Genomic DNA, 25246 nt, shown 5'->3' on the forward strand with positions numbered 1-25246 from the left:
TACATTTCCTTTGGCTTGAATAAAATCCAGTTTTATAATAACAGTGTCTTAGGTATATAGAGCAGAGAGAGACTTTAGAAGCCATCAGATTCAAATTCAACCTAAATGAAAAACAGACTGAGCAGTCGGTGACTGACCAGTTTGTTCTCCTGACTCAAACTTGTGCACTTGACCTTGGAAAAGAGGTGATCCTGTCAGGTAATGATTTTATATTTGACTTAAAATCCAAAGATGTAAGGTCATAATTGTTAGTTTAATATACAATAACTGATTATGAAGAGGACTTCTTGGATGCTTTTTCTGTTTAGGAAGATATCTGCTGTCATTTGAAAGATCAGGTTAAACAATTGGAAAGGAATCAAGAGGCAACCAGATTAGAGAAGACTGAGATCATTAACAGATTGACAAGAAGCCTGGAGGAGAGTCAGAAGCAGTGCGCCAACCTGCTGCACTCAGGTGGGTGTCTGTGTGGGTGCTGGCTCCCCAGAAGGCTAGGAGAAAATGTGGAGCGGGCATAGTAGGATCCATGAATTACTATAAAAATCCAGAAAAAAACAGAAAAGTTCATCAGTGACAATTTTTCTGAACATTGTTACTGCTGTATGTCTCTGAAGATGTGGTGTATTTTCCATTAGACAGTTGGGGAAATCCAGACAAGTATAAAGTAGAAAATAAAAATAGCCAATAATCCTACTATGCAGAGACAACTGTTAATGTTGTTCACAAATGAACATGTATAGACAGTTCCCTGCTTCTGTACCTAGTACATTTTAAAACAAATCAAAGCTGAATGTGCAAAAATTGAATAATTTAGACGACAGGTACAATGTTTGAAGAATGGGTTATTCAAAAGTTGAAGCCTGTCTAAATGTGTGTGTGTGTGTATGTGTGTGTTTTGGTGGGGACAAAATTCGCATCATACTCCATTTAGGTCATTTCAGTTTTGTATCCTTTGTTCCACATGGCATTACTTACTGAACCTTTTTTGGTTGCCATTAAAGGCTTTGAAAATATGATTTTCTTTAGTTGCCTAATACTCCATCATTACTTTGCTTAACCATTTCTTAGATGCTCATTTTCTTCTGAAGAAACCCAATAAAGTCCTTTTTAAGTGGGAACCTTTAAACCATTTAAAATATTAGGTTACTGGAGTTTCAAGGGTACAATCCTAGTTCGCCTCTTGTATCTGTAGAGGTGGGAGTGGTGGAAATAAAAGCACTCAGAAAGAAGCTAAAGGCAGCAAGACGTGGTTTTCTTATTGGAAGGTAGAAATGGGTTCTAAAGAATTTTCACTTCGGCGATCTGTGAGCTAGAATGTTCTGCTCCTATTAAAGGACTTGTGGGGTGTTAAGGTCTGTAGACATGGCTGGTTTAATTAAAGACATGGCAAGGTCACAATAGCCCATGTCTTCAACTTCTCGAGGACCTTTGCGCAGCCATACTAAATCTTGAAAATGTCAGCACCACACATATGCTTTCTGAGTCCCACCGGCTATAGCCTTGGTGGATGCAAGTTCTTCTGTATATCATAGGCAGTTTGTTCCTTTACATCTGACATATTCTGTGGTTCTTTCTCCCACAGGCTCAGTACAGGAGGTGGCTCAGCTCCAGCTCCAGCTGCAGCAAGCACAAAAGGCACTCGCTATGAGTGAAAACATGAGCAAGGCTTTGCAAGTGAGTGTTGCCACTAGGAAGAGACTTTCTGGGTAACTGAATTAGGCAACGGTTACCTCACCTTTTTGAACCTTGGATTTCTCTGTATATGGTGGCTGGACCATCTCCAATCCAGCCCACAGGAGTCATTCATAACCTTACCCACACAGCTGGGTAGCCAGGTCTGCCCACCTGTGGAGCAAGGGACCCATCCCTTCCTTCACATGGCACGTCCTTTCATCTTGGGGAGTGTCCCAGAGTTAGGTTTATCTACAGGTGTGGGAAACCTACAGTTCAACTGCAGTCTTCTCACATCCTCCTCCAGTACCAGTTATGTTTCCCCCGGAGGAAGAGTTCAGTATCCCCTCCCTGGAAAGATGTATAGTATTTTGTGCCTTTTCACCACTGGCAGACTAAACCAGTCTCCTCTGTCCACTACTCTTAGTCAACATGCACTGCCGCCAGCTTCTCAGCTCAAGGGAGGCTTTTTGTGGAGGATGGAATGTCAGTGAGGGAGATGTGAGAGAGGTGTTTACATCTGCTTTCTCATTCACTTTATTTGTTCATTCAGTTTACCTGAAAATCTTGATATATGCTGGCCTTTACATTTTTAATGTATGCCAAAACATGTATTTGAAGTAGCATTTCTGCCTTCTGTTGATCATTAAAATGAACTTTGAAGAATAGAAAGAATGACCGATTCCTTCTTATAAAAAATGAAAATGGCTTTCAATTATTTTGTGTTTTAGGAAGAATTAAAAGAACTAAAAGATGAAATTTCTCTCTATGAATCTGCTGCAAAACTAGGAATACTTCCAAGTGACTCAGAAGGAGAATTAAATATAGAACTAACTGAATCGTATGTTGATTTGGGTATTAAGAAAGTCAACTGGAAAAAATCCAAAGTTAAGAGGTATGGAGAAAATACTTTACTATAGAAGAATTCACATTAATAATATTGATGGTGCATAATAAGCAAGCGGCACCAGGCATGAAATGATCAACTGCCCAGGGGTTCCTTAGTGCAGGACAGTTTATTTTAGCAACTTCTAATGAACTGCCAATGTCAGAAATCAAAATGAACAGAAACCTCAAGTGTTGCTATTGTACTGTCTTAATACCAATAGGCATGTCAGTTCCAATAAGGTAAAAATAATTTAGTTAAAATATACAAGTTAAATTCTACTACTTAAATTATGTATCTGTTTTATTAAGGCAAGAGCATATTATTTTTATTATGTTAAAACTGTGTTGAAAGCAGCCATTTGTCAATGGTATATGAGAAAATGAGCATTGATTTTCCCTAGGAGCCCTACTGTGACCTTATTTATTTATTTATGGCTATGCTGGGTCTTCGTTGCTGTTGCACAGGCTTTCTCTAGTTGCGTTCGGGGCTGCTCTCTGGTTGCGGTGCATGGTCTGCTCGTTGTGGTGGCTTCTCGTTGTGGAGCATGGTGCTGTAGGGCACACGGGCTTGAGTAGTTGCGGTGCCCAGGCTCAGTTGCCCTGCAGTGTGTGGAATCCTCCCTGATCAGGGATCGAACCCATGTCCCCTGCATTACCAGGTGGATTCGTAACCACTGGATCACCAGGGAAGTCCCTGTGACCTTACTTTTAAAATAGGGATTCTGTCTTTTATGCTTAATACATATATTTTAATGCTGCTTATTTAACACATATTTTTATAGGAATCTCATGGAAGGGTGTGCGTCACTGTCCCTGCTGGGCCTAGCGGGGAAGGGAGTGGTCATGGTAGAAGAGGGAGCACATTTAGATATCATGCAACACTTAAAAGATAAACGCAGGAAAGGATGTATAGTTTGAAGGATTTGCTATTTGGAAGGGACTATGCAAGGCTCTGGGAGTGGAGTACAGAAGATGAAAGAGATGCTCTCTTTTCCCACAGAGAGTTTATATTTTGTCTGATGAAGAGAGGGAGACATACTTGTAAGCCACTAAGTGCTGTGTGCTAAATGCAGTGCTTAACATACAAAGGGGGCATTTAGCCATATCTTCTTCTGGCCTGGGATAAAGATGAAAGATAGGCTTATTTGGAAGAGACTGCATTCAGGCTAAGGAAAGCCTTTCTTGAACGCTTTCTTGAATGAAGCCACCACCTTCCAATTTATAGTTTAAGACTGAGTTTGCCATCATTAGTGTTTAGTCAAAGTGTTTACTTCCTGGTACACTGTTTCAAGTATCATGCAAGTAAATGCAAACATATGAATCCTCTGAAAAGTTTGTTCCATAGTAAGTTTTAGAACCTAACCTGTTTTAGTGCTGTGATTCCATTTTCAAAACAACAAAATGAGATGCAGTAACTTAAGGTCTCAGTCAGGTGATGCTGTGGGACACAATGTTCCATTAGTTGAGTGAGGTTCCACTTATCTGGAAGTCAGTCTTTAGGGACTGTCATCTCAACAGAGCACAACTGCAATCCAGACAGACGCCAAGAAGCAAACAGCAGACCTAGATTGTGTGACATATTTGTTAGAAGCCACCATGGGGCTCATACCCCAGGGCCATATTGACTTAGATTTGTTGGTACCCCATGTGTGCATGTGGGTATATGGTAAGTCGCTTCAGTCGTGGCTGACTGTTTGCGACCCCATGGACTATAGCCTGCCAGGCTCCTCTATCCACGGCTCCTCTATCCATGAGTTACCTGATTTCCTAAGTGACCACAGAGTAAATGGGTCGGGGAGCTGGGAGAGGTGCTGCCAGGCCTTCAGCCGGCCAGCTCAGTCTCAGCAAGGAGAGAACGACAGGAACCCACAGTGCTCGAGCGGCCAAGCAGCCGGGTAAGCAGCTTTTATACATTTAGGCCTGTTCTGACCCACATCAGAATGTCCACAATTGTGATCCTGAGTTATCAAAGGAAGCCTTCAGCTTTGGTTAGTTAATTATAAGCAAAAGAGGATGAATGCGCTTTTAACAGATTTACATACAAATTTAAAGTTAAAATGTAGTCATCTGGAAAATTGACTGCTGTGAATGGCTCATTTCCTGTTAATGCTCAATTAATTCTCAGGGGCCAGTGGAAAGAGCATGGTCTTTAGATCTAGAATTGTTTTGAATCATAGTTTTGCCGTTTATTACTAACTTTCTGACCTTGGGCAAGTTTCTTGACTTTTCTGAGCCTATTTTCTTATCAGGATTTTTCTATCAGGTAAAAGTATAGCATATCCCTTGGGGGCTTAAAATAGATAATGACTATAAAGGGCCTCATGTAATAAATTCTAGCACATATTAGACATTTAATCAGTGGTAGCTGTTACTATTATTATTTAAGAGATACTTGGCTAAAATATACCATTGATCAGATTTTATATTAATCTTTTTTCTTGGAGTATAATTCTTTACAATGTTGTGTTTCTCCTGTACAACAAAGTGAATCAGCTATATGTATACATATATCCCCTCCCTCTTGAACCTCCCTCCCCTTAATCAACTTTTGATTGGACACATTTAATAAAAAGTCTTTGATCCTCATTTAAATCTTGGGGAAAACGTGGGAGACATAATATTTTAGAGTTGGGAAAACCGGAGCTCAAAAGAGCAAACTCCTTAGCCCAAGAAGACAGATGCTTAGCCACAGAACTAGTACTTCAGCCCAAAACTTGACTGTCATGTAAATCTGTTAGTTCATATTTGCGAGACAGTCAGACCTGTTTGCCCTACTTCATTCTTCTATGTTTTTTCAAAAAGAGGATTAAAGATTTAGTTTCTGCCAAAAAAGATGTCTCTGCAACTTATAACTTTAATTTTTGCCATAATTAGTCTGGGAATTGGGTAAATAATACATGTATATATGTGTGTGTGTTTATATATGTAGGTTTATCTTTGATGTAGAGTTATTCCATCTTGACTTTTACTAAAATATATTTACTTTGCCCTTTCTATTTAATTAGTAATCATCACCCAGATCCTACAGTAATTTAAAGCACATCCCTGGGTTGTAGCCACATGTTCCAGGAAACAAACTCACTCAGAAGGACAATGCAGATAGTGGAGTGCAGTTTATTACACTGGCGGGCCCCAGGCAGAGTCTCCTCTTAGCCAAGGACCCCGACCTTGTGAAAACCTTATATACCCTAAGTGTATGTGCCCAAACCCATCTCCCCAAATTCCCTGAAACTAGGCTGAATAAAGGAAAAGAAAGATACAGAGATAACCTGTGATTCATATGTCTTAGGCCTAGGTAGTTAACAGTGGACAATTATCAATAGGCCTGTGGTCATACCCTAAAAAGCATAATAGAATTTATGATTCCATTTGGTTACACAGACACTTGGGGGTCTTTTAGGTGACTGAGGGTCTAGGTACGAGCCCTGGGGCTCTTCTATCTGGTGGCGGGGGCGGGGGGGGGGTGCGGTCTGGTTTTCCAGTTGGTATGTCGTTTCCATTGATACTGGGCATATAGCTCAAAATCCACAGTCCAGCCCAAGATGGAGCCTGTTCTGTCTGTTTCCTCCTTCACCTGTGGATAATAAACTCTAGACATCACATGGCTATCATACCAAAAGGAATGCCAGTGTTCAACCAGGAAAGTGAGGGATAACTAAAACAGGTGGTTCGTCATTGGGGCTAAGGAAGGAGATGTTCAGTGAAGTGCAGGATAAGTGAAGACAATAATCTTACGGTCATCCCTCCCACCATTGGCTACATGGCTCAGTAGGTAAAGAATCTGCCTACCAACGAGGAGATGCTACAGTTGCAGGTTTGATCCCTGGGTTGGGAAGATCCACTGGAGGAGGAAATGGCAACTCATTCCAGTATTCTTGCCTGAAAAAATCACAAGGACAGAGTACCCAGGTGGGCTACAGTCCATGGGGTTGCAAAGAGGCGGACATGACTGAACACACACTTATTTACTTACTATCCCTCCCACTAATGTTTTAATGGATAAGAATTCAGCTTTGTTTGTTGTTCAGTCACTTTGAGGAAAAAGTAAAAGTATCCTTAGTTCAAAGTGGGAGGAGGTACAGGAGAGATTAGATTTGTACCTTTTCTCTGCTGAATCATGTTTCTTAGAACCAAAGGAAGCAACACTTTGCCAATGTTGAGAATTTTCCTTTTGTTGACTTGAGCTCCTTTCAAATCACTGACCCAAATTTTAGCGGCTCCAAGCTTTTATTCCCAACTACCATCTCCCTCAAGCTGCTGCTTAGTAAACCTTAAGGGTTTAGCCTGTGCTGTATTGCACATTCATGGAATTGGAGTAGCTAAATCTGCATGCAGCCTGCAGACAGCTTCCCTTCTTCCTTATTGTAGTTGGCTGTGAAGCTCAAATAATAAACATTTAACAAGTGGAAAGCCTTTCCCCTCCGGTCTTCTCAGCAGGTTTCATCAGGGACAGTTTATTTGGATTGAGGGGAACCGCCCTCCCCAGGGCTCACTAGTGAGCCTAATACAGAGCTAGTCACCACTGCTGACTTTTCCCTTTTGGAAAAGAAGAGAAAATTATTTTAGCTAGCACTTTCTCTGTGCTCTGACTTGGCTCCCTCTAGGAGTACATGGTGTGCTGTTTCAGTTGTCAGTGTTCAGTAAGAAAAGAAGCATAATTTGTTATCGGCTTGAAAGTTAGTTCACCATGTCGTATAGCACTGGAAGATGTATTGCAATATGTTTTATATTTCTTATGTAAATTATATTTATCTCATGTATTTCTATATAAGTAGAAGTGGTTTAGGTTGGTGAGATCTATACATACACACATATTTACACTATAATACATATTTTAAAAGTTGTGTATACTGATAAACATGTAGTACATTGCCAGGAGCTCCTATTGTAGCATTAAAAAACCCCTAATATTTTGTTCATCTTCTCTTTCTCTTTCTGTGTGCGTACATGTATGTATATACACAGTATGCATATATATGTGTGTATATATTTAATGTTTCATTTGGAATCATCTGAAACTGAAAATTAGAGAAATTATGTTAATCTGGATACTATTCTTTTTCCTTTTTCTTAGAAACAGACTTTAATTTTTTAGAACAGTTTTAGATTTATAAAATAACATAGGACAAAGAATTACCCCATACCCTGCATCCATTTTTCCCTATTAACATTTTACAACAGCATGGTACAACTCTTGAACTAATACTGATGAATTATTATTAACGAACATCCATAGTTTATTTAGATGTCCTTCGTTTTACCTGGTGTTCTTTTTTGTTTCGAGATCACATCTAGGATACCCCCTTACATTTAGGAGTCATTTTTCCCTAGGTTCCTCCTGACTTTCCTTGTTTTTGATGACCTCGACAGTTTAAGAAATGCTGGTCAAGTGTTTTTAGGAAGGAAGACCCTCCTGGAATTTGAAGTTTTTCTCAATGGGTTTTGTGGAGGAAGACCGCAGAGATGAGGTTCCATTTTTATCACCTCACTTTAAGAGTACATACTATCAGCTGTTTATTTCTTCTCAAATGTAGCTTTCTCCTTTTTTATGGAAACATTAGAAGATACCAGTTAAAAGCAGCCATAATCTTACTTCCCCTCCCAGGAAGAAAACTACTATTAACACTTTGGTATATAACTTCCACATTATCTGTTTTGTAGGTTTCTAAAGAATAAAATATTATTGAATATATTACTTTAAAATGTGTCTTTTAACTTGGTACATTCTGAAATCCTTAGATATCAGTAAATATTGTTGTAAACACTTATCAGTGGATATTTGGAACTATATTTTAGTTAGTAATACACTGTTTAAAAATTTTTTTTAAACATAAGTAATTTTTTTTAAACGTAAGTAATGCAGTATTATAACTAAAAGCATACTTGTAGTCTGGTCTTTATTCACATCTTCGGTTTCTTTCCTTAGATGTGGATGAATAATCTTGTCAAAGAGCATGCGTGTTTGAGGCTTTTGATAGGTGTTGTTACTCATATCATGATAGTACCTATTTCTCTGTACCCTAGGCACTGTTGAAGGTTATCACTTCCTGTTTAAAAATTTTATGTAGTTAGATCCATCACTTTTCCCTTTTGATTTCTTGATGGTATTTTTCTAGTACTTTTTATAACTTTGCTTTTTAAACCTTTTAACATTGTAAAATATAACACATAAAAGTGTATGAAATATAAGTGTACAGCTGAATGTATGATTTTAAAATGAATTCCCATGGAACTATCATCAAGATCAAGAAATAAAACATTGCCAGCCCGTATTCCTCTCTCTAGTCATAACGTTGAGCTTGCTACTGTCTTAACTCTTAAATTATTTTGGTTTTCTTGTTATCTTTTAAAAGCTAGTTATTCTTGCCTGAACACTATATGTGAGATTTGCCTTCATTTAGAGGGAACTCATATATCAGGTGGTTTATCTTTTTTCCTTTTTTCTGTAGTTTTATTTGATATACAGTTGGCCCTTGAGCAACATAGGTTTGAACTGTGGTTTGAATGTGGATTTTTAAAATAAACATAGTACATGTATTTTTATTTTACAGGTGGTGGAGGGGGGACCAGTGCCCCCAACCCTCCACGTTGTTCAAGGGTCAACTGTATTTCCAGGACCATAAAATTCACCCATTTGAAGTGTACATAGTTCAGTGCGTTTAGTATCCCCAGAGTTGTCCGTCTATTACCACAACCTAATTTTAAAACATTTCAGCTTCCCCCACAAGAAATCCAATACTTGTTACCAATCATTCCCTGTCATCCCCTCTGTATTCACTGTGCTGTGCTTAGTTGCTCAGTCGTGTCTGACTCTGTGTGACCCCAGGGACCATAGCCTGTCTGGCTCTGCCCATGGGGATTCTCCAGGCAAGAATACTGGAGTGGGTTGCCATGCTCTCCCCCAGGGGATCTTCCCAACCCAAGGATCGAACCCAGGTCTCCCACATTGCAGGTGGATTCTTTATCATCTACCAGGGAAGCCCAAGAATATTGGAGTGGGTACCAATCCCTTTGCCAGGGGAACTTCCCCACTCAGGAATCCAACTGGGATCTTCTGCATTGCAGGTGGATTCTTTACCAGCAGCTCGGGCAAATACTAGTTTTCTTTCTACCTCTATGGATTTTCCTATTCTGTATATTTCACTTTAATGGATTTATATAATATGTGGTTGGCTTTTTTTGTGATTGGCTCCTTTCACTTGGCACATAATGCTTTCACGGTTCATCCATGTTGTAGCATGTATCACTACTTCAATCCATTTTATAGCCAAGTAATATTCTGAATATATTCTGAACAAGTAATATTGTACAAATATAGCACATTTTGCTTGTTTATTCATCAGCTAATGGACATTTATTTGGATCATTTTACTTTTGGGCTATTACGAATAGTGCTGCAAATTTTTTTGTTGTTGTTTTGTTTTTTAAATGTAAATTTATTTATTTTAATTGGAGGTTAATTATTTTACAATATTGTGTTGGTTTTGCCATACATCAACATGAATCCGCCACGGGTATACATGTGTTCCCCATCCTGAACCCCCCTCCCACCTCCCTCCCCATACCAGCCCTCTGGGTCGTCCCAGTGCACCAGCCCAAGCATCCAGTATCATGCATCGAACCTGGACTGGCGATTCGTTTCATACATGATATTATACATGGTTCAATGCCATTCTCCAAAATCATCCCACCCTCTCCCTCCCTCTCCCTCTCCCACAGAGTCCAAAAGACTGTTCTATACATCAGTGTCTCTTTTGCTGTGTCGCATACAGGGTTATCGTTACCATCTTTCTAAATTCCATATATATGCATTAGTATACTGTATTGGTGTTTTTCTTTCTGGCTTACTTCACACTGTATAATAGTCTCCAGTTTCATCCACCTCATTAGAACTGATTCAAATGTATTCTTTTTAATGGCTGCGTAATACTCCATTGTGTGTATGTACCACAGCTTTCTTATCCATTCATCTGCTGATGGACATCTAGGTTGCTTCCATGTCCTGGCTATTATAAACAGTGCTGTGATGAACATTGGGGTACACGTGTCTCTTTGAATTCTGGTTTCCTCGGTGTGTATGCCCAGCAGTGGGATTGCTGGGTCATAAGGCAGTTAGTTCTATTTCCAGTTTTTTAAGGAATCTCCACACTGTTCTCCATAGTGGCTGTACTAGTTTGCATTCCCACCAACAGTGTAAGAGGGTTCCCTTTTCTCCACACTCTCTCCAGCATTTATTGCTTGTAGACTTTTGGATTGCAGCCATTCTGACTGGCCTGAAATGATACCTCATTGTGGTTTTGATTTGCATTTCTCTGATAATGAGTGATATTGAGCATCTTTTCATGTGTTTGTTAGCCATCTGTATGTCTTCTTTGGAGAAATGTCTATTTAGTTCTTTGGCCCATTTTTTGATTGGCTCGTTTATTTTTCTGGAATTGAGCTGCAGGAGTTGCTTGTATATTTTGAGTGGACATGTTTTTCAGGTTTTTTAGATGGTTTATATGGTAACTTTATGCTTAACATTTTGAAAAATGGTCAGTTTTCTGAAGTGGCTACACTGTTTTACATTGTCACTGGCAATAAACGAGGGTTTCAGTTTCTTTATATCTTCATCAGCACTTGTTATTTTTTATTTAAGAAACTATAGTTTCCTGGTGGATATGAAATAGTTTCTTATCATGGTGATTTGCTAATGATGTGGTTTTCACTTGATGGCTAGTCATGTTGAATATTTTTTTCATGTGTTGATTGGCCATTTGTGTATTTTCTTTGGAGAAATGTCTATTACATCTTTTGCCCATTTTAAAATTGGGTTGTCTTTTTACTGTTTAGTTTTAAGAGCTATTTATATATCCTGAATTTAAGTCCCTTGTCAGATACATGATTTGCCTATATTTTTTCCTATTGAGTGAGCTGTCTTTTCTCTTTCTTGATAGCACGCTTTGAAGCACAAAAGCCTTCAATTTTATGGAGGCTAATTTACGTATTTTTTTTTCCTTTGGTTGCCTGTACATTTCTAAGAAACCATTCTTTAATCTGAGATTCTGAAGTTTTATACCTGTTTTCTTCTAAGAGTATTATCTCTTATATTATGTCTTGAAATCTATTTTGGATTAATTTTTTGCATATGATATGAGGTAGGAGTCTAACTTTATTCCTTTGCATGTGGATATCCAGTTGTTTTGTACCATTTGTTGAAAAGACTATGTTTCACTAAATTGTTTTGGCATGCTTGTCAAAAAATGAATTGATAGAGAATGTGAGTGTTTGTTTCTGAGCTCTCAATTTTATCTCATTGAGCTATATATCTTTATGCACTAGATTGCCATATCTTTGTAGTAACTTTTGAAATTGGAAAGTGTGAATCTTCCAACTTTGTTCTTCCTTTTCAAGATTTCTTTGGCTAATCTGAGTCTCTTGTAATTCTATATGAATTTTATGATCAGTCTGTCAATTTCTGCAAAGAAATTAGGCAAGATTGTGGTAGGGATTGTATGGAATCGATAGAACAATTTGGAGGAATATTGCCATCTTAATAATATTGTGTCCTGATCCCTGAACACTGGGTGTTTTCCCATTTATTTTGGTCTTCTTTTATTTCTTTCAGTGTACTGGTCATACACGTTCATAATTTTGTGGTTTTTGGGGTATGGGTCATGCTTTTGTTAAACTTACTGCAGTGTTTTATTCTCTTGGCTATTCTTTTTGCTGGATTGTTTTATCTTTTATTTATTTTTCTGACCTCACCACATAGCTTGGAGGATCTTAGTTCCCCAACCAGGGATCAAACCTGTGCCCCCTGCAATGGAAGCATGGAGTCCTAACCACTAGACCCACTAGGGAATTCCTTGGATTGTTTTCTTAAATTTATTTTCAGGCAGTTCACTACTAGTGTATAGAAATACAATTGATTTTATATATTGATCTTGTATCCTGCCACATTGCTTAACTTGTTAATTAGTTCAAATAGTTTTTTAGTGAATTCCTTAGGCTCTTTTATAGTCAAGATAATGTCATCTGAAAATAGATGTATTTCTTTCCTTCCAGTGCCTTTTATTTCTTTTTCTTGACTAATTGCTCTAGCTAGAAACTCTAGTACAGTGTTGACAGAAGTGGCAAGAGTAGACATCCTTGTGTTGCTCCTGATTTTACATGGAAGTATTTAGCTGTTCTCCATTAAGCATGGAATCTAGCTGTGGGTTTTCTGTAGATATAGGTTTTCTTTAGATTTTTCTTTCACCAACATTTTGTTTGTGAGACTTACATTACATCGTAGCTGTAGCTACATTGGAGAAGGAAATGGCAACCCACTTCAGTGTTCTTGCCTGGAGAATCCCAGGGACGGCGGAGCCTGGTGGGCTGCCGTCTTATGGGATCGCACAGAGTCAGACACGACTGAAGCGACTTAGCAGCAGCAGCAGCAGCAGCAGCAGTAGCTACATTACCAGTAGCTGTAGCTCTTTCATTTACATATGTAAATATATGTGTGTGTAGTTTTCATTTGTATGAATATTCCACAGTTTATTTTCCTTTCTACCATTCATAGATTCTTAATGTTATTTTCTGGTGCAATGTACATAACATTTCAGTTAGGTATATACTAGAAGTGAAATTTCTTGTGGTACATGTGTTTCAACTTTAATAGATAATGCCAAAATCTTTTCCAGATTAGTTGTGCCAATTTACCTCCCCACCAGAAGTGTATGAAAATTGTAGTTGTGCTTTGTCTTCTTGGTAACACTTGATATTGTCATTAATGTGTAGTGTTATTTTATTGTGATTTTTATTTGCATTATCCCAGATTACTAATGAGACTGAGTTCTATTTAAGAAAATATGTCTATTGTGTTTATTGATGGCTTGGGTATGGGGGTGTGTGTGTGTGAAGAAGGACTTGCTTGTGTCCCTTCTCAGTTTTTAGATGATTTTTTTGTGTGTGCATGTGTTCTGTTGATTTATAGGAGTTTTTTGTTTTTTAATATCTGTTCTAGATAGGCACTCTTTGGTTATGTGTATTGCAAATATCTTTTTTCACCTTGGACTCGTCTTTTTATCCTTTTAATGTATCTGTTGATGGATAGAAGTTCTTAAGCATCAGTCAGATTTTTCCATCTTCATGTTAGTACTGTTTATAGTCCGTTTTAAGAAAAACCTTTCCTTACTGCAGGGTCATGAGGTTATTCTTTTATGCTGCCTTCTGAAAGCTTTATTGCTTTGCTTTATACTTTAGTTTTACCATCTACCTGGAATTGCTGTTTTTGTTAGGGTTTTTCTGACTATTCTCGCTTGTTTACACTTCCATGTGAACTTCCATGTTTAACTTATTCTGTTCCAGGAAAAAAAAAAAAAATCCCGATAATATTTTCACTAGGATCATGTTAAATATACATATATACATTAACCCAGGGAGAACTGATATCTTCAGGATGTTGGATTTACTTATTCAAGAATATAGCATGTCTTTTCATTTGTTTAAATCTATTTGTCTTTTAAGAGTGTTTTGAAGTTTTTCACATTTAGATTTTGCAAAATTTCTTGTTAAATTGATGCCTAGATATTTTATTTGCAATAGCGAATGGCATATTCTTTTCCATTATTGCTTCTGAGTATTGTGTGTATATATGATTTCTATATTTTAGGTTATAACATGTTGCATTCTAATTCTCTTCATAGTAGTTCTTCCATTAGATTTAAGGGTTTTTAGATACAATTGTATCATCTGCCAATGGAGATAGTTTTACTTCTTCCTTTTCACTTATGCTTCAAATTGCTTTCCCTTTAAGCTTAAAGTTCCTGTATTTTATTTAGACATTAGCAATATAAATGCTCTTTCCCAAAGTGGTTTTACCATTTTGCATTCCCAGAAGAAACGTCTTAGAGAGTTTCAGTTGTTCTCTGTCATTGCTAAAACTTGATAGCCAGTCTTTTAAGATCTGAGCACTTCTAGTGTGTGTGTAGTGATATCTCATTGTGGTTTTAATTTGTATTTCTCTAATGACTAGTAATGTTAATCATCTTTTGGTGTGGTTTGCTTCCTCTTTTCTTGACATGCTTAATTGCCATTTGTATATGTTGTTTGGTGTATATATATGGACTGACATGCTGTAGTCCATGGGGTCGTGAAGAGCTGGACATGACTTGGCTATCTGATCTGATGTTGTTTGGTGTTCATATATTTCAGGATACAAGCCCTTTGTATCAGATATATGTGTTGTGAGTGTTTTCCTCCCCTCTCTGGTTTATCTTATTGTTTTCTTATGTTATCTTTTGAAGAGCAAAAGTTTTTTTATGAACTCAAATTTATTTCTTTTTACACTTCATGGTTTTCGTACAGTTCATGAGTTATTGTAACTCAGTGTTAACAAAATTTTTCTGTGATGATTTTAGAAATTCAGTAGTTTGGGCTGTTATATTTACATCTGTGATCCATTATGAGTTAATTTTTTAGTATAGTGTGAGGGAAAATTTGATTTTTTTTTATTCCAGTAAATCCAATTGATCTAATCCCATTTGTCAGAAAAACTTTTCTTTTCCAATTGAATTGCCTTGATATCTTTAATTATCAGTTGATTGTATGTTTGTGGGCCTATTTCTGTACTCTCCATTCTGTTCCAGTGGTCATTTTGGTGGGAGCAGTCTTGATAATGTAATTTTATAGTCTTGAAATGGGTTGAACAAATCCTTCAACTTTGTTGTTTTCAAAATTGTTTTGGCTATTCTCAGTACTTTGCATTTCAAAATAAATTTTATGATTAGCTTGTCAAGTAATAGAAAATTTGCCCTCTGGACAAATTTGAAACTTAAATTTCAAATTTTGAAATGTGTTGAATCTATAGATAGTTTTGGGAGAATTGACATCTTAAGAAATTGCCACTTGTCACTTAACACTTCGGTAAAGCTGAGGGGATAAAAGAAAAGGAGTATTTCAGTTTCTGAATATGCATGCTATACTTCTGTCTTTGTCTAGGTGTTCTTCAGTTTCTCTCAGTCATGTTTCGTAGATTTTATTAAATGTTTGTTTATTTGGTGGCGCAAGAGTCTTAATTGTGGCATGCAGGATCTTGAGTTGTGACATGTGGGGTTTAGTTCCCTGCCCAGGGATTGAACCTTGGCCCCTGCTCTGGGAGCTCTGAGTCTTAGCTACTGGACCACCAGGGAAGTCCCAGTGTTTAGTAGTTTTCAGTGTAGGGATTTCCCTTTAGCTGAAGAATTTCCTTTGGCATTTGTTCTAGAGCATGTCTGCAAATTCTTTTTTTTTTCTTTTAAATTTTATTTTATTTTTAAACTTTACAATATTGTATTGGTTTTGCCAAAAATTCTTAGTTTTGTTGTATGGAAATGTTGTTATATTTGCTGATTACAGAATTCTGGATCAACTGTTTTTTATTTCAGCACTTTAAAGGTACGCTCTCCCACTGTCTCTGGTAGTTCCTGAATAGAAAGCTATTGTTATTTGAATCATTGTTTCTGTATATAATGTGTCGTTTTTTTCTCCAGCTGTTTTAAGATTTTTTTCCTTTTTCTTTTTTCAGTTTTCAGCACTTTCATTATGTGTCTAAGTGTGTTTTTCTTTTACTTTATCTCATTTGCAAAATGTAAATTATGTCTTTTACCAAATTTGTGAAAATGTTGACTATTCTTTCTTCAAATACTTTTTCTGCCCCTATCGCTTTCTCTCTCCTTCTGGTTGTCCAATTACATATAATGTTAAGTCGTTTTATGTTGTCCCACTGTTCTCTGAGACACTGTTCATTTTTTTTGCCACATTAGATAATTGCTGTTGAACTATTTTCAGGTCCGCTCACTCTCTCCTCTGTCATTTCTATTCTGTTGAGCCTGTCAGTTGAGTTTTTTTTTTTAACTTTTAGATATTGTATTTTTATAATGATAAAATTTCCATTTGGTTCTTTTAAAGTTTTTATCCTCTGTTGAAAATTCCTATTTTTTTCGTTCATTTCAAGTGTGTTTTCTTTACTCATAAAGGCTAGATATTTGCCGCTTTAAACTTTTAAAACTCTCTGTAATATTTCTAGCATTTGGGTTTTCCTTGTTAGTTTTATATTGAGTGCTTTTAGATTGTATACTAGACATTGTGATTTTTTTGTTGTATAGAGACTCGTATGGGTGTTTCATATCTTCGTTTACTTTTCTGAGCCTTTGCCACATTGATTTGAATTTGTCCTGTGTATGTATGTGCCTTTTCAGGGCTAGTCAGTGTGAGACTTGTGTGGTTCAAATTTCAGAGAAGTTCTCCAAATCTTTCCTGATTTGATGCATGCAGTCTGTTCTCTGCATGCATAGTTCAGGGCTTAGACTAAGGCTTGCTTATACACAGAATCCAGAATTCCTTCCCCTGGTCATCTCCCCAGGAATCTTCCTGCACTCTTTATCACTGGTTTAAGCGATTTGGTGTTGATATAACTTATAATGGTTTTCATGTTTTTTGTGCTTGAGATTCATTGAGCTTCTAGGTTTTAGGGAGTTTTAATTTTCATCAGATAGAAAAATTGTGGTTATTATTTTTTCAAATATTTTTTCTATCAGCTTCCCCATTCTTCTGGGACTTAACTACAGTTAACTTAGAAAATTTAATATACTCTATGTATTTCTGGTCTTCATTCTCTTTGTGTTTATGTTTGCTGTGTCTTTATGTCCATGGATTTTTTCGTATGCTGTATTAAATAGGCTGTTAATCTCATCTAGTAGGTATATTTTTCCAGATATTTTTATTTTTTGTCTCTGCAAGTCCAATTTGGGGCATAAAGTCTTCCATTTCCTTCCTCATTGTTTTTGTGTCCCCACCCCCCCGCCCCGCCCCCACCTCCTTGAACATATAATTCTACTATCTGTCATCCCCGATCATTTTCCCCAGGTTACAGTTCATATTTTCTGTCCTGCTTTATTCACGTTTGGTAAATTTGATTGGATGCTGGACATTCTGAATTGTATGCTTTAGATTTTGGACTTTATTGCAGAGAAAAAAATACCGTTACTCTTTTTCTGTGACATACTTAAGTTACCTGGAATTCATTTGATCCTGTCAAGCCTTCTTTGTAGGCTTCATTAGATCAGATTTAGAACAAACAGCTTAATCTGGGGCTAATTTGGCCTTATTACTAAGGCAGTATTTGATGCTGTGTGACTTAGGAAGTCTCTCCACTATGGTTCATTGAAATACAAAATATTCCCAGCCCTACTCTCTTGCTGTGGCTTTCCCTGCCTCGCCCCCATCTTGAGGTAATTTTCTCACATACACCACAGGTCTCCAGAGCCCTTTTTCTGTGTAGCTACCTTCCTCACGGTGTTTTGCTGCCCAGATTTTAGCCATTTTGGTTTTTCCATACTGAATTTTGCAACTTGGTGAGACTGCAGAAAGTGGACTCCCTGGTTTCCCCTTTCTATGCTGCACACTGGAAACTCTCCAGGAAGAAAGCTGCAGCCATTATAGGGCTTACCTTGCTTGCTTTACTTTTCTCAAGCATCACTACACTATGCTGCTTCTTGTCCAGTGACTGAACACCACCATTTCATTTATTTTATTTAGTTTTCTAGCTTTTTTAAAGACAGAAAGAGAAAACTGGTCCTTTTAATCCATTATGGCAAGGAACAGAAATACTCATTCCAATTTTAAAATTTATTGACCAACTGTAGTGGGGATTAAATTAGCATGGCATTTATTTGTGTTATTTTTTTTCTTTCCAGTTGCTCAGATATCCACTCAGACTTGTGTTTTAATAAAAGAGAGACAGAAATTGTTGATTAGGATAACTAGTGTTTTACTATTCATTTCCTCTTTATTTTCTCATTGTTTCTCTTGGAGTCAGGAAAGACATGTATATATAGCATGCAATTTATCAAAAGTAAAAATGCATGCCCTGCTGAAGTTCATATGGTTGAATTCCTTGCAGTGAGGCAGCAGGACTATGCTTAAGAATGGTCTTTCTGTGAATGAACTTATTTCTATATAGGGATATATCAAAGACAATAACCTGTGTATGACAAAGCTTAAAATTGTTTTTGAAATGCAAGTATATTGTTGGATGGGTTGCAAAGCATGGTTACCACTGCAGTTAGTTGCTTTTAAGGAATAGTCATGCTTGATTTGTTACTGGATTTAACCTTAAGTATGATCATTTTTCCATTAGCTTGTGCAGCAAGAAGGCCCAGATGAAGCACTTTCTAAAGAGGAGGTCATCTTGAAGCTGAAAGCAGAGGTGCAGCGTTTGCTGGATAGCAACTCAGTGAAGCGTCATCTGGTGTCTCAGTTACAAAGTGATCTCAAAAACTCTCATAAGAAAATCGAAGCTCTCCAAGTGGAGAAGGAGGAAAAAAGCACTGAGGTAGAATTTGTAAAGCTGTTTTTCAAAATTTAATAAAGAAAACTCTTAAAGTTTTCACATTTAAATTAAACCTTTGTCTTTCAGGCATTCATTTGACTTTTTTATAAGTAAAGTTAATTAACTAATTTCTAACTGTTCTGGATCTGCTTTGCTACACAGGGGCTTTCTCGTTGCAGAAAATAGGGAATGCTCTTTAGTTTCGGTGCCCGGGCTTCTCATTGTGGTGATTTCTCTTGTTTCGGAGTGCAGGCTCAGTAGTTGTGGCTCCCAGGCTTAGCTGCCCCTCGGCATGTGGAATCCTCCCAGAGGAGGGATCGAACCCATGTCCCCTGCATTGGCAGGCAGATTCCCAACAACTGGACCACCAGGGAAGTCCGTAAATGAAGTTTAAAGAAGGAAATGCCACTTAAAGGAATATACTTTCTTGTTACTTTTGGCACCTAGTAAATGAGACGCCAATTAGGTAAAATTCCATAGCCACAAATCCAGTGCAGCGTTCTTTATAACAAGGCATCTGCATTTCCTCAAGATCAGCTTGTTCCGGTAGTGCTTTCACATCTAGTTAGACTCTCCACAAAACGCCCTCGCAATTTGCCTCACATTTCCCTGGCCCATGTTCTTAAAAGAATAGTCATTCTACAATGAAAAAAAAAATTCAGTGTATGGTGGTGTTAGAGGTGGGAAAGACATGTCAGATATGTCAGAGTCCTTGAAACCCACCTTTATATCTTTATAAAGTAAGTTAGTGTGCTTACTTTATAGATAAGATCAATGAAACTGGAGGAATTTGTGACCCTTCTGGGCTTAGAGTGAGTCTTTGGGTAAATTGAGACTAAAACACTGCACTGATGAATAAGTCAAGGTTATTTCTCCAAGATCATGCTATCAGAGGTCTTTAGGGATGTCCTCTTTCAACATCTGCCTTTTTCACCCTTCTCTATCTCTAAATCCAGCTCACCTCTATTCCTACTGGAAAGAAAGATCTAGAAGCTAAGAGGAGAGGGAAGGTAATATATGAGTGTAGGTAGGTGGGACTTGCCTGGTGGTCCAGTGTTTAAGACTCTGTGCTTCTGCAGAGGGCATGGGTTCAATCCCTGGCCAGAGAACTTAATATCTTCCATGGTGTGTGGTGCTGCCAAAAAAAAAAAAAAAAGATGTAGGTAGTGTATTCCTTTTCCTCATGGATGGAAATAATATTTTACTTCCTGCTTTGGTACTGTTTTATCTCTTGATCCTTTAAGCTAGGAGTTGTATTCATTAAAAGTCCTATTAAAGCAAAGTGTGCAAGATGTTCTCTGGCGCTTATTATTGTGGAATTTTAATCGTGCCTAGTTTGCTTTCCAGAAATAATAGTGTGCTCTCACTGTGAAAGCCCTGCCCAGTTTGGTTCTTTCTTCTGAGTAACTATATTTGATGAACACATTGATTTCAATGTTAATAAGCAAATGAGAAATGGGACACTGTGCTTCCCCACAGCACATTTAACGTCTTTAAACCAAGCTCTTTTAACTGTTCCCATATGTTTTTTATAAAGAATGGAAATGAAAATTTGTGTTAGGTTAGAGTTGATTAGTTTAATAAGCATTTTAGTGTGAGTGTGCTAAGGGTAGGAGCCTGATTTGGGGTCTGAACCTTAGCTCTGGTGTCTTGTTGCTTTCTCTTTTCCATATTGAAATCCCTAGTCGGCATTTGCTGTACAGATACACTTTCACATGTGTGGCAATGGCTGGTGGCCATTCCTTGTGTTGTTTTTAACCTTTCCGTTTGCCTCCACACTCTACAGTCTGTTTTATCAGTAGATTAGAGGGAGCCATCTCATCTTTGAATACCCTTTTGTTCCTTTTTTTTTGCCAGGTAGCCTTCTGCCATTGGAGAAGGCGATGGCACCCCACTCCAGTACTCTTGCCTGGAAAATCCCATGGACAGAGGAGCCTGGTACGCTGCAGTCCATGGGGTCGCTAAGAGTCGGACATGACTGAGCGACTTCACTTTCACTTTTCTCTTTCATGCATTGGAGAAGGAAACGGCAACCCACTCCAGTGTTCTTGCCTGGAGAATCCCAGGGACGGGGGAGCCTGGTGGGCTGCCGTCTATGGGGTTGCACAGAGTCAGACACGACTGAAGTGACTTAGCAGCAGCAGCAGCAGCAGCAGCCTTCTGCCATGGTAATTTCTCAGCCGTCTACATTTGGTTTTTCTTAAAGTGAAGCTGAATTCAGTCCTTGATGCTTATGGCTATTCTGCTTCAACTTAACTATATAGGAATCTCTTGAGAGTATTGTCTTGATAATTCTGTGAGTGTTTGATCAGTAAATAATGATTACGTATGTTGACCCATTTCCTAGATGGAGAAGAGGGAGAGGAGGTAGTAATTTAATGGACAGGTGGGTTTTTAAAATAAGCACTCAAGTTCTCAGCTGTCTCATTAGCAGATGAATGCCTTCAAACTTGGCCTTTGCCTCCTGTTTCTCTCATCTTTTTCTAATGAAGCTCCCTATTTAGTCTGTAAAGTCAGAAAGCAGGGTTGGGGAGGTATGTGGATGAAAAGAAAATCATTCAGTTTAGGTTTTTTTTTTAAGCTACCTTATGCAAGGTCTAATGGGATTCAGCGATGAAGGAAACAATGGCCATTCTATGAAGGAACTTCGATTCTAGAATATCGGTATCCAGTGGATATATAATAATGCCATCAGTTCAGTTCAGTTCAGTTGCTCAGTCGTGTCCAACTCTTTGTGACCCCATGAATTGCAGCACGCCAGGCCACCCTGTCCATCACCAACTCCCGGAGTTCACTCAGACTCGCATCCATTGAGTCGGTGATGCTATCCAGCCATCTCATCCTCTCTCGTCCCCTTCTTCTCCTGTCCCCAATCCCTCCCAGCATCAGAGTCTTTTCCAATGAGTCAACTCTTCACATGAGGTGGCCAAAGTACTGGAGTTTCAGCTTTAGCATCCATCATTCCTTCCAAAGAAATCCCAGGGCTGATCTCCTTCAGAATGGACTGGTTGGATCTCCTTGCAGTCCAAGGGACTCTCAAGAGTCTTCTCCAACACCATAGTTCAAAAACATCAATTCTTCGGCGCTCAGTTTTCTTCACAATAATGCCATATATATAACTTAAAATCTCTAGTAGTCCCATTACAGTAAAATAGGTGTAATTGTTTTTAATAATTTATTTAACCTAGTATATGTAAAATATTATCTTCTCAATATGTGATCAATATAAAATTATTAATAAGACAGTTTATTTTTTGTGTGTGCTCTGCCCTTGAAATCTGGCATGTATTTTCTCCTTACTGCATGTTTCTGTTTGGACAAGTCACATTTCAAGCGCTCAACAACCATACGTGGTTACTGGCTACCATAGTCAATACTACGGATCTATAAGAAGATGGACATGTATAACTTTGTATAATAAGGGTGATACTAATTACAAAGTGCTATGAGAAGGAATAACTAACTGATCTTGTGGGTGGTGTGGAGTACTAAGGTAGCCCTAGTGAAGTCTATGAGGGAACTTTTGATCTCTGTCCTCAAGGATAAACCCAGGGGAGAAGGTGGATAGGGACATTTCAGCCTTGAGCAGATGTACGTAAAAGGATATAGCAAATAAGCTAGAAATTTATGTTATATAAACTTAGTCTTTCTGAAATCTTTAATGAAGCTAAATTCATTAAATGTCTCTCGATTTTTTTGTTTTTAATTGTGGCTACACTGGGTCTCTGTGGTGTGCCGGCTTTCTCTGGTTGCTGTGCATGGAGCAACAACTTTTGCTCTTGAGTGCAGGGGCTCAGTAGGTGCAGCAGGTGGGCTTCATTGCCCTGCAGCATGTGAAATCTTAGTTCCTGACCAGAGATTGAATCCTAGTCCCCTGCACTGAAAGGCAAACCCTGGACCACTAGGGCAGTCCCTCTATTGATTTTTTAGAAAGAACGATCATAGCTAGCATCAAATCCGGAGCTTAATGAAATGATGTTGAACTTTGTGCTTGCTAAGAGAAAGAACACAATAATTTAAACTTCCCTGGATGTCTTTTTAAAGAGAACTGGGCCATCAGAATCCTCCTCTAAAGCCTTTATGTATTAAGAAGGGCAACAAAAATAGTTCCTATATAATCTGTTTTGACAGATTCTTTCATAGATGTTTTAAAGGTATTGATATATTTATTTCTTTATAAATGCCTTTAGTATGTTTTATTTCCATTTCTATTCATCTTATATAGAACAATTTAGAGTTACTACAGAGTTTTTTTTTTTTGCTTTTATGTCATATGACTATTCATAGCAGTGCTGCTTTATGACATTTCCAGGATAATATGTGATCAAACTGAGGAGTCTGCCCATACATAGCACTATGCAGTGATTGGGGGTGGGTCAAATACTATGCTCTTCATTCCAGTTGAACAACTGGGCCATTAAGGTAGAATGTGGCAAAGGCCTTAGAAAAACCAGACTGGCTTACTAGCAGGCAGGGACCACATCGACACTGAATTTTTTGTAAGCTTAAGAAATAAAACACAGAGCCCTTTCTGTGTGTGATACTTAATAGAGATCATTACCTTACCACAAGCTGTGATTAAAGCCATACTCTGATTCCAAGGGACTTGATAGGCAATGTTCAGTAGCCAACTCAGAAGGGTCCTGGGTAGATTTTTTTGAGACATAGAAATTAGGAAGATAGTATAAGAGTTGGTATACTACATTTCTTGTGTTTTTGAAGATAATGCCTTCTGTATTCCAGCTTTAGAGAGAGAAATTTTGTTGTGACATTCAAATGGTCCTTCTCTTGTGAAAGACGTTCTTAAGAGTTTTGTGCCAACAATTACTGCAAGTGCCAAGTCCCAGTGTGCCTGCAGTGTGAAAATATGTCAAAATTGAGTGCAGTGACTAGCCATGAAGATTGTTTTTTCAGGGCAGCAGTATGATGTTACTTCCATTCTAAGTAATAGAAACTCATTAATAGGGAAGGAAGCACAAATGAATGTCATAAACCTTAAAAAGTAGAGGCCATGTTTTTTTTTTTTTTTTTTTAAAAAAAAGCCATTCTAATAAGTCAACAAAATCCTTTAAAGTCTCATTAATGCCCCCAAGTCTGGAAAGCTAACAGAGTAGATATTCTTATCTCCTCTCTCTCCTAACTGGGATAGGAGCAGTGGCTTCTGGGACATGATGGCAGGTGAACCAGCAAAGCCAGCAACTAGAGCAGTCTCCCTCTGAAGGAAATGAAGACTAAATGGGAAAAAGGAGTCAAAGGCTTGGGGTTCTGTCACCCCATGTAGAATGAGATACACATACCTCTTTTTCCCCCAGTTAGTAGAATGAACTTTGGTACAGATATATTTTAAACATTGAAGGAAAGACCTCAGAGTTCAGGTAAAGAATAAAACCAACAGGTCAATTAGAGTAGATAATTAAAAAAAAAAACTTTGACCTCTTCAATGAACAAACAACTTATAAAAATGGACAAAATACTCAGGTAGTAAGAGGAAAATGCTAACCTATATATATCCTGGAAGATGAAGAACAAGTGAACAATGAAGGCATGTAAGAGGTTGCTCTCTGATGGTGACACAAGAAATGGAAATGAAAAAACTTTTGGAGATCCTTTCCCTCATCAAACACAATAATCATTCAATCACTGGCCATTGGCGGCAAAGAGAGCTGGACAGACTCTTGTACTACCTGACGGTATACATGTGTACCAACTTTCTGGAAACAATTTACCAAAGTCTATCGTGAATTCCTATTGAATAAAACGTATGAATTAATATTGATTAAATATGCTAAGCCTAATGGGTGAGAGTGTGATGAAAAATAGAATGTTTGCATAGTCTCAAGTGTCTCTGAATAGTATACTTACTATTAATTGCAAAATAGTAACTTTAGAGTGGAGGTGCCTGCAGACAGGGTCTTTGACCTTCGTCAGTTAGCTGATCAATACTATTGATTGATGTCATATGTCTCCTCAGAAGTGTTCACATCACTTCTTTGGTGTTCATGCCAAAAATGCATAACCTAAATTTAATAATGAAGTAACATCAAAAAAGCTCAAATTAAGGGACAACCTACAAAATAAACGATTAGTACAAGTAGTCTTCAAAAATGTCATGGATTTGAAAGACAAAGACTGAAAAAAACTGTCCCAGATTGGAGTAGACTGATAAGATGTGACAACTAAATGCAATGTAGAGTTGTAGATTGCATCCTGAACCAGAAAAAGAACATTTAGAGGAAAATTGGAAAACTTTGTATAAGGTGTGTAGATTGGTTAATAGTATTGCATCCTAGTTAATTTACTGGTATTGATAATTGTACTCTGGCTATTTGTACTGTTTTTGTACTTTCTTTG

General features: G+C 37.8%; 1 protein-coding gene across 1 annotated transcript in view; it reads left to right on the plus strand.

The window, feature by feature from the left end:
• CEP152 (centrosomal protein 152) overlaps positions 1–25246 on the plus strand; it is a 102591-nt gene that overhangs the window by 36273 nt on the left and 41072 nt on the right. The window contains exons 10-14 of the mRNA XM_024998058.2: positions 309–456; positions 1583–1674; positions 2403–2566; position 2750; positions 18704–18898. Of these exons, the coding sequence (XP_024853826.1) occupies positions 309–456; positions 1583–1674; positions 2403–2566; position 2750; positions 18704–18898 (600 nt within the window). The remainder of the gene's footprint in view (positions 1–308; positions 457–1582; positions 1675–2402; positions 2567–2749; positions 2751–18703; positions 18899–25246) is intronic.

Source organism: Bos taurus, chromosome 10 (assembly GCF_002263795.3).
Source record: "Bos taurus isolate L1 Dominette 01449 registration number 42190680 breed Hereford chromosome 10, ARS-UCD2.0, whole genome shotgun sequence".
Lineage (NCBI taxonomy): Eukaryota > Metazoa > Chordata > Mammalia > Artiodactyla > Bovidae > Bos > Bos taurus.